The sequence below is a fragment of the Bufo gargarizans genome, chromosome 3, assembly GCF_014858855.1.
Source record: "Bufo gargarizans isolate SCDJY-AF-19 chromosome 3, ASM1485885v1, whole genome shotgun sequence".
Lineage (NCBI taxonomy): Eukaryota > Metazoa > Chordata > Amphibia > Anura > Bufonidae > Bufo > Bufo gargarizans.
The window spans coordinates 186,681,164-186,691,468 of record NC_058082.1 but is presented as its reverse complement, the minus strand read 5'-3'; the positions used below and the strand labels follow the sequence as shown (position 1 = coordinate 186,691,468).

Sequence of the window (10,305 nt, the reverse complement as noted above, 5' to 3'; positions counted from 1 at the left end):
AGCTGGCGGCCCTGGAGAAAGCGAAACACTGGCTACGTGTAACTGTCGCCAGGTAGAGACGTAAAGCGCGGCTGTCGCAATGCTGTATCGTGAGACGAGCGATGCCTGTGTCGGCGACTTATGATGTGCTCTATGCAGAAGCGTCACCAAGACCCGGCCATTAGACGGGACGCAGCAGCATGTTCTACTCCGGCCCTCTGGTAGTTCTTACCTCGTAACTATGAGTGCTGACGGCGAGCCGCCCGGGGGCTTCAGCAAGAGGCTGCTGGTGACCGGCGGCGCGGGCTTCATGTAAGTGACAGGGCCGCCGCCATTGTGCTTGTAACCCTCTGATGACAGCCTTGTCATTGTCACACATGTAACACATGTCATGGTTGTGTATATATGTCACACATGTCATGGTTGTGTATAGATGTCACACATGTCTACAGTCATGGCTGTGTATAGATGTCACACGTGTATACGGTCATGGCTGTGTATAGATGTCACACATGTCATGGTTGTGTATAGATGTCACACATGTCATGGTTGTGTATAGATGTCACACATGTCATGGTTGTGTATAGATGTCACACATGTCATGGTTGTGTATAGATGTCACACATGTCATGGTTGTGTATAGATGTCACACATGTCATTGCTGTGTATAGATGTCACACATGTCATGGTTGTGTATAGATGTCACACATGTCATGGTTGTGTATAGATGTCACACATGTCATGGTTGTGTATAGATGTCACACATGTCATGGTTGTGTATAGATGTCACACATGTCATTGCTGTGTATAGATGTCACACGTGTATACAGCCATTGCTGTGTATAGATGTCACACGCGTGTATGCAGTCATGGCTGTGTATAGATGTCACACGCGTGTATGCAGTCATGGCTGTGTATAGATGTCACACGCGTGTATGCAGTCATGGCTGTGTATAGATGTCACACTCGTGTATGCAGTCATGGCTGTGTATAGATGTCACACGCGTGTATGCAGTCATGGCTGTGTATAGATGTCACACTCGTGTATGCAGTCATGGCTGTGTATAGATGTCACACGCGTGTATGCAGTCATGGCTGTGTATAGATGTCACACGCGTGTATGCAGTCATGGCTGTGTATAGATGTCACACGCGTGTATGCAGTCATGGCTGTGTATAGATGTCACACGCGTGTATGCAGTCATGGCTGTGTATAGATGTCACACGCGTGTATGCAGTCATGGCTGTGTATAGATGTCACACGCGTGTATGCAGTCATGGCTGTGTATAGATGTCACACGCGTGTATGCAGCAGGGTGGATTTCATTTAAATCACTAGTCAGTAAGGCTTGATTTAAATCATCATTTTCTACATAAAGACTAATTCTTGCTGGTGTAACTTATAATATGACAGTAGATGAAGATTTTTAGAATAACAACTTTTCATATTAGTTTGATTAGGTTGATTCTGCATTCATAAGTTTGTAGAAGTTAGGATTAAAGGGCTTCTGTCACCCCACTAAAGTATTTTATTTTTATTTTTTTTGGGGGGGGGGGGCTAGTTAAATTCCTTATACTGCGATATATGAAAATATAATGGTCTTACTTACTTTCCTTCAGCAGTTTCTTATAAAAACAAACTTTTATAATATGTAAATTAGGTCTCTACCAGCAAGTAGGGCATCTACCTGCTGGTAGCCGCCGCAAAAAAACGACCCCTCGTCGTGTTGATTGACAGGGCCAGCCGCGATCTTCTTCGGCCGGCCCTGTCAGCATTTAAAAAATCGCGCGCCTGTGTTCATTCGGCGCAGGCGCTCTGAGATGAGGAGGCTCGCCTCCTCAGCGCTCCCTCAGTGCGCCTGCGCCGATGACGTCTTCTCTTTCTGTGATGTCATCGGCGCAGGCGCACTGAGGGAGTTCTGAGGAGACGAGCCTCCTCATCTCAGAGCGCCTGCGCCGAATCAACACAGGCGCGCGATTGTTGAAATGCTGACAGGGCCAGCCGGAGGAGGAGATCGCGGCTGGCCCTGTCAATCAACACGACGAGAGGGCGTTTTTTTGCGGCGGCCACCAGCAAGTAGACGCCCTACTTGCTGGTAGAGACCCAATTTACATAATATAAAACTTAGTTTTTATAAGAAACTGCTGAAGGAAAGTAAGTGACACCATTATATTTTCATATATCGCAGTATAAGGAATTTAACTAGCCCCCCCAAAAAAATGACTTTAGTGGGGTGACCGAAGCCCTTTTGAGGTCTTTTTATCAACCATACATAGTACATAAGCCTGTCATCCTGCAAGTTGATCCAGAGGAAGGCAAAAAAAACAACAACCTGTGAAGTAGAAGCCAAGTTCCCCCACTTTAGGGGAATATAAAATTCCTTCCCGACTCCAATCAGGCAATCAGAATAACTCCCTGGATCAACGACCCCTCTCTAGTAGCTATAGCCTGTAATATTATTACTCTCCAGAAATACGTCCAGGCCCCTCTTGAATTCCTTTATTGTACTCACCATCACCACCTCCTCAGGCAGAGAGTTCCATAGTCTCACTGCTCTTACCGTAAAGAATCCTCTTCTATGTTTGTGTACAAACCTTCTTTCCTCCAGACGCAGAGGATGTCCCCTCGTCACAGTCACCGTCCTGGGGATAAATAGATGATGGGAGTGATCTCTGTACTGACCCCTGATATACTTATACATAGTAATTAGATCTCCCCTCAGTCGTCTTTTTTTTTTTTCTAAAGTGAATAACCCTAATTTTGATCATCTTTCAGGGTACTGTAGTCCCCCCATTCCAGTTATTACTTTAGTTGCCCTACTCTGGACCCTCTCCAGCCCTGCTATGTCTGCCTTGTTCACAGGAACCCAGAACTGTACACAGTACTCCATGTGTGGTCTGACTAGCGATTTGTTATAACATTTTTGCTGTGAAGAAGAGGCATGTGATCAAATTCAGTTTTGAGAACTGCAAAAGTAAGCCAAGCATCTGTGATTCTACATAATTAAAAAACAAATTTTTATTTCGTGATGGAATAACCTTTGGATGGTAATATATTTTCCTCAAAAAGCATTTTATCTAAAAAAAAATCTGATTGAAATAAAAAAAATCCCTTTTTTTTTTATTTCTTTTTTTCTTTTTTATCATTGATTTTTATCCACCCTGGTTTAAATCAAAGCATATTCATGTGTTAGAGAGGCCCAGTCAAAGTCCAGATCTAAATCCCATTGAGAATCTGTGGCAAGACTTGAAAATTGCTTTTCACCGACGCTCTCCATCCATCTCACTGAGGTTGAGCTATAATGGGTAAAATCTCAGCCTCTAGATGTGCAAAGCTGGTAGGACATACTCCCAAAAACTTGCAGCTGTAATTGCAGCGAAAGGCCCTACAAAGTATTGACTCGGGGGCCGAATACAAATGCACGCCACACTTTCCAGGTTTGTACTTATTACAATTTTTGAAAACCAAGTATTATTTTCACTTCACACATACTTGCTACTTCACATAAAATCTCAATAAAATACATTTACGTTTGTGGCTGTAACGTGGAAAAAATGTGGTAAAGTCATCCCTCAAAAAACTGTGTGAACTTATTCACAGACCAAATGATAAGTTCTTCAGGTATGGTATGTCCACGCATATCACGGGTTGAGTTTGGATTCCAATGGATAGGTCATCAGTATCTGATCGGTGGGGGTTTTAGGCCTAAAATCTTAGGCGGTACTGTATATAATTCTAAATGAATACTGCTAATGGCATACAGTTAACTCACTGTTCAGGAATGCGAAGACATTGGACATAAAGCGGTTAATATGCTCAGACATATTTCTTAGAAAATTGTCTTTCTTTCTAGCAGTTCTGTTCCCTGATATAAGTGTCCTATTGTGCGCCCAGCAGTCCGGTGGCCTCTTGATGGCTTCTCTTCATCTTGTGAGGGTCTTGTGCCTTTGTGTAGTCTGGCTTGCATTCCATATTTTAGTAAATGTTTGCTGTATCTAGAAATGCTGCAAGCAATCTACCACATGGGGGTTATTCAGCTGCTCCGAGAGCATGTGCTACTAGAAATGGCCATCTGATGCTTTTTATGATGAATATGATACTTAGAATATCGCCCAGAAAATAATATTCTGTTTCACAGTGTTAAAAAAACTTAAAGTGGCTCGCCAAATTGGAGGTGCCCTGGTTTTGTGATATGTGGTTGATGGCGAAGGTGAGGTCTATCAACTTTTTGTAACTCATGGCCCACATTAATCTTGGAATAATTGTCGGAACTGCGCTAAAAATGGAGGAGAGACGCATTAAAGGGGTTGTCTCATCACGGACAATAGAGGCATATTGCTAGGATATTCCCCCATTGTCATATAGTTGCGGGTCCCACCACTGGGCCTGGGACCCACACCTATATCGAGAACAGATCTCCGAAAGTGGTGGAGGGCGCATGCGCAGCCGCCCTCCATTCATTTTCTATAGGGCCGGCAAAAATAGACGAGCACTGGCTTGGCTATTTCCGTCGAGCCATTAGAAGTGAATGGGAGTGGTGGGCGGTATTGCGCGGTGTGCTCCCATTCATTTCTATGGGGAGAGCGCTTGGTGGTGGCCGGACCGGAGTCCTCCAGCCACCACTTCATCCTAGCGATATGCTCCCATTGTTTGTGATGAGACAACCCCTTTAAGTGTAGAAATAAAAAAGACATTGTCCTCTTATACCTTGTAAATCTGCACTCTTCTAGGGAGAGGAGATGTCTGTAGTATTGTAGCCAGCTCATATGGTCACAACTCGGGGCTCCGATGACCGTGCACACAGGTAGAGTATGGATCTACCGGTATAAGGGCTCATGCACACAACCGTATGTAGTTTGTGGGCCGCAAAACACGGATCCGCAAAAAAATAATAAATGGAACGGACACAGAAAGAAAATACGTTTGTGACCAATGAAGATAAGGCTCATGAAGGCAATGTCCTGTCTGGAGAATAATACCCTTGTCTGTTTCTCTTGCAGTGCCTCCCATATGATCATTTCACTGGTTGAAAACCATTCCGATTACCTAGTTATCAATCTTGATAAGGTAAGTACTTGGTCACCCCCCTGTTTAAGTACACTCTTCTCTCTGTGTGGCGTTCCAGTCCCAACATGGCTGCAGATGGAGGGGTAATTGACCAGAGCCAGCAGCCTCAGTTGAATAACACTGCATGGCATGTTGGGAAACTCGTTCATGGTGTTATTTAGTGGAGGCCTCTCATGGACGGGTCTAGTCACTTGCCTCTCCATCAGCAACCATGTTTGGACCTGGGGGTGAGTCAGGACACCACCATACTTATTAGATGGTTGTCAGGCCCTGTTAAAATGATTGGGTTCAGCAGGCATTCCTCTAATAAACAAGGCCACCCTTAGGCTCCTTTCACACGGGCGAGTATTCCGGGCGGATGCGATGCGTGAGTTAAACGCATTGCACCTGCACTGAATACCGACCCATTCATTTCTATGGGGCTGTTCACATGAGCGGTGATTTTCACGCATTACTTGTGCGTTGCGTGAAAATCGCAGCATGCTCTATATTCTGTGTTTTTCACGTAACGCAGGCCCCATAGAAATGAATAGGGTTGCGTGAAAATCGCAAGCATCCGCAAGCAAGTGCGGATGCGGTGCGATTTTCACGCACGGTTGCTAGGAGACGATCGGGATGGAGACCCGATCATTATTATTTTCCCTTATAACATGCTTATAAGGGAAAATAATAGCATTCTGAATACAGAATGCATAGTAAAATGGCGCTGGAGGGGTTAAAAAAATAAAATAAATTATTTAACTCGCCTTAATCCACCGAAGCCGGCATCTCCTTCTGTCTTCATCTTAGCTGTGTGTAGCAACAGGACCTGTGGTGACGTCACTCCGGTCATCACATGATCCATCACCATGGTAAAAGATCATGTGATAGATCATGTGATGACCGGAGTGATGTCACCACAGGTCCTGTTGCTACACAGAGCTAAGGCTACTTTCACACTAGCGTTCGGGTGTCCGCTTGTGAGCTCCGTTTGAAGGGGCTCACAAGCGGCCCGAACGCATCCGTCCAGCACTAATGCATTCTGAGTGGACGCGGATCCGCTCAGAATGCATCAGTCTGGCAGCGTTCAGCCTCCGCTCCGCTCAGCAGGCGGACACCTGAACGCTGCTTGCAGCGTTCGGGTGTCCGCCTGGCCGTGCAGATCCGTCCAGACTTACAATGTAAGTCAATGGGGACGGATCCGTTTGAAGATGACACGCTATGGCTCAATCTTCAAACGGATCCGTCCCCCATTGACTTTCAATGTAAAAGTCTGGACGGATCCGTCTGAGGGTACTTTCACACTTAGAATTTTTTTTACAATATAATGCAGACGGATCCGCTCTGAACGCTAGTGTGAAAGTAGCCTAAGATGAAGACAGAAGGAGATGTCGGGCTTTGCGATCAAGTGGATTAAGGTGAGTTAAAATTATTATATTTTTAACCCCTCCAGCGCTATTTTACTATGCATTCTGTATTTAGAATGCTATTATTTTCCCTTATAACCATGTTATAAGAGAAAATAATACAATCTACAGAACACCGATCCCAAGCCAGAACTTCTGTGAAGAAGTTCGGGTTTGGGTACCAAACACGCGCAATTTTTCTCACACGAGTGCAAAACGCATTACAATGTGAAAGAGGCCTTACACTCCCATCTCAGGCCACTGTTGAAGTCTAAGGAGGGTTTCCACATGTGATGGTCATTGTGTAAATGTCCTTTCCAGTCCGTGGTGAACCAGAGAAGAGTATGGAGTATATTAAATAAATGAGTGAGGCGATGTTCGAGCTTGAGGTGTCCTGATATTTGCACATGGGTTTTTATTTTAATAATATAGATGTTCCCGCTTACAGATCTTTCATAGTTTGAGAGAATTATCGATACTGATATGGATTATGTTTCCTCCTCAGCTTGATTATTGCGCCAGCTTGAAAAATCTTGATGCTGTTTCAAGTAAACCAAATTATAAGTTCTTACAGGTATGGTATGTCCACACACACCACAGGTTGGGTTGGATTGTAAACCATCTTTAAGGGGGTTTTCCGAGACTTTTATACTATCCTCTGGAGAGGGACTCAGTATCTGATTGGTGGGGGTCCGACATTGGAACCTCCACTAATCAACAGTTTGAGAAGGCACTCGCAGTAGCGCCTGTGCTGTACATTGTATAGCGGCTGTGGTTGGAACGGCACTCAGCCGCAATCACTTCAATGGGGCTGAGCTGCTCCTAGGTCATGTGACCAATGTATGGGATGTCAGTGGCCTCGGCTAAGTTGTGAGAAGGCTGCAGCACTACTGCAAGCACCGGTGCCTTCTCAAACAGCTGATCGGCTGGGCTCCCGGAGGCTGGACCCCCACCGATTTAGATACTGATGACCCCCTTTTAAGATTAGGATCATAAGATTAAGATCACGTTGTGATGGGGTTGCGTTTTGGATGTGGCAAAAAAACTGCATAAAAATGCACTTTTTTAAATGAATTCTTGCCACATTCAAAACACGACACATGACATTTGGCAGTACCCTCAGGCAACTGGCCAAAAAAAAGGTGCATGACATTTTACCACCAGCCATTTCACAGGTAAAACACATAGGGGTCATTTATTAAGACCAGCGTTTTAAGCGCCCTCTACATAACTTCGGCGGATCAACCGCCACTTCTAAATGTAAGACAGCTTCCTAGCTGTCACCTAAACCAGTCGTAGAAAATGGTAAATGAGACTGGCCTGCTGACCCTTCCCATTACGTACCATGCCCCTTTTTTTTAGACCTGACGTGAGCGAGGAAAAGTTGAAGATTGCAGTGCAAAATAACCTTTGCGCCACAATCTGTGCCAGAAATATGCCAAAAATAGTCAAATTTCTGTTAGTTAATGACCCCCATAAAACCTGGAAAGACTGTGCGGCCAAAAAGATGGTCACAAAACCACGGTGCTTTATGGTAAAGCCAGTTTTGGGATGCATCTTGCCCGCACGTCAGTCACAGCGTGTAGCCCCATCCTTGCCACATTTCACATAAAGCAAGCAAATGTAGTATGCAGTCACATCCTGGTCTACTGGCCGCAGAATATGCATATAACTTCACGGATTTCCTGGCCAGGCCTCAGCTATGTGCACAGTGAATATCTCCATTTATATCCAGCAATGAGCTGTGAAATCAGTGTGTGATACTGTGCTGATGTGTCATGGCTGCCTGTCGTCTCTGTCCTTGTACCTCAGGGGGATATCTGCGACTCGCACTTCATAAAGCAGCTCTTTGGAACAGAAAACATAGACGTGGTTCTCCATTTTGCCGCGCAGACCCATGTAGGTGAGCGTCTGCTTTATTATTTCTCTGAAATGCATTCCCTTTAACGTGACTCGTTTCTGTAATGTAGATTTACATAGATTTTCTTAGTTTATTGTAGCTGTTTATGTGGACGGCCATATTGGAGACAGACTCTGCTCCTGTATGGACGGTACAGTGGGAGTCAATTGGAAGAAATGTCGGATTATTCCAGTCTCCAGGAAATGATGGCACCCCCATAGCAGTGGGGATGTATACAGTCTTACCTGGGTGTTTAGTTTTTCTATCCTAGCAAACCTAGGCTTATAGCAGTACAGAAGAGTTGTCATTATTACCCCCATCCTCCTTTAACCTGTTTTGACTTGCACTGTATGTCCTGGCAGTCCACATCCGTGACCGCCGGGGATGGTTTTTACTACCGTGCTTGCCATCTCCATTGCGGTATACAGATAGCGCCAGTGCCATTTCTTGCTCAGATTTCAGCAGTCCCGGGATACTAAGAAAAACATTACAAACACACACTTGGTATGTGTCTTATCCACAAATTGTGTGTTTTTTTTTTTTTGTAAATATACGGTATAATACGGCGGGGGGTTGAGATTTCGAGAATAGCCTGCTTGCTGTTTCTGCCGACCAGAAGTCTGTTGGTAACTAACCAGGAATGCCAATGTATAGGCATCATGTTCTTGGATTTCTTAAAGGGGTTTCTTGAGTTTCCAGTGTTGATGGCCTGTCCTTCGGGTAGTCCTTCAGACAGATAGGAATCGTCTGTAGTACACCAGAAGTTACAAGAAGACCACTTGCAGTGTCAACAGTTCACTTTTATATTAAAGGGATTCTGTCACCTCTTTTTACCCTATAGAGCTGCGGACATGCACGGCTAGATCGCCGCTAGCATGTCCGCAATATACCTGTCCTAAATCCCTGAGGGGTTTTATTGAGTGTAAAAAAATGATTTTATATATATATGCAAATCATCCTGGTAAGGAGCCCAAGGGGCTGCACTAAGTGTTCTGGAGCCCAGCCACGCCCCCCTGTGAAGGAGCCCAGCACCGCCGGCGTCCGCCGAATCTCCTTCTTGCTCGCGCATGTGCAGTGCCGACATAGTGTTCCTTCCATGTGCTGGCATCAGCCTCAGGGAAGGAGCTGCGCACCGCGAGATTACGGCGATCTGACTTTGTGAACAAGGAGGAGATTCCTGGATGCAGGCGATGCTGGGCTCCTTCTCAGGGGAGCGTGGCTGGGCTCCAGAATGGTTAGTGCAGCCCCTTGGGCTCCTTACCAGGATGATTTGCATATATATAAAATCATTTTTTACACTCAATAAAAGCACTCAGAGATATAGTACAGGTATATTGCGGACATGCTAGCGGCGATCTAGCCGTGCATGTCCGCAGCTCTATAGGCTAAAACGAGATGACAGAATCCCCTTAAACGGGCTCTTTCTTCAGAAAAATATATCTTTTTTTTTTTATACTCAAAGAAAATCTAGAATTTAGAATCTTTGACTGTTTCTTTCTCATTTCGGCAGTACTATACCATTGAAAATAAAATATAAAACATTGTCCTTCTGTAGCGTTTACTGATGCTGAGAGGGGAAAATGTTACCTGTCATAGTAATAGTAGAGGTAGAATTGGGATGGCAGTATGGTAGCTCTGTCTTGTATGAGTGTAATGTGTGATGCTCTGGTTGGGTCACTCGCCCCCTTCCCTCTCTGACTGAGAACATCAAGTCAGGCAGTTTGCTGTACTCAAAGTCCAAGCAAAGGAGGACGTTAAAGAGGACAGGAAGTAGAATACATGGAGGGATTTCAAAATATACTATATCCAGAAAACCATCCACCAATTTTGTTAACAAAAATGACATGAAATATTGACATATTGGTGGTTAATATTTGTAATCCTAATGAGAGAACGGTGTATGTCTAAAGCAATCACTGTGTATTACTGCAGCTATGTGCTATGGATGTTAGGCTTCCTTTATTACTTACTGTC

The 10,305-nt window shown here is 44.7% G+C and overlaps 1 protein-coding gene across 1 annotated transcript in view; it reads left to right on the top strand.

The window, feature by feature from the left end:
- Nucleotides 1-11: 11 nt before the first annotated feature.
- TGDS (TDP-glucose 4,6-dehydratase) overlaps nucleotides 12-10,305 on the top strand; it is a 32,671-nt gene continuing 22,377 nt past the window's right edge. Inside the window, exons 1-4 of the mRNA XM_044285304.1 lie at nucleotides 12-291; nucleotides 4,980-5,046; nucleotides 6,937-7,005; nucleotides 8,244-8,334. Of these exons, the coding sequence (XP_044141239.1) occupies nucleotides 221-291; nucleotides 4,980-5,046; nucleotides 6,937-7,005; nucleotides 8,244-8,334 (298 nt within the window). The 5' untranslated portion in view covers nucleotides 12-220. The remainder of the gene's footprint in view (nucleotides 292-4,979; nucleotides 5,047-6,936; nucleotides 7,006-8,243; nucleotides 8,335-10,305) is intronic.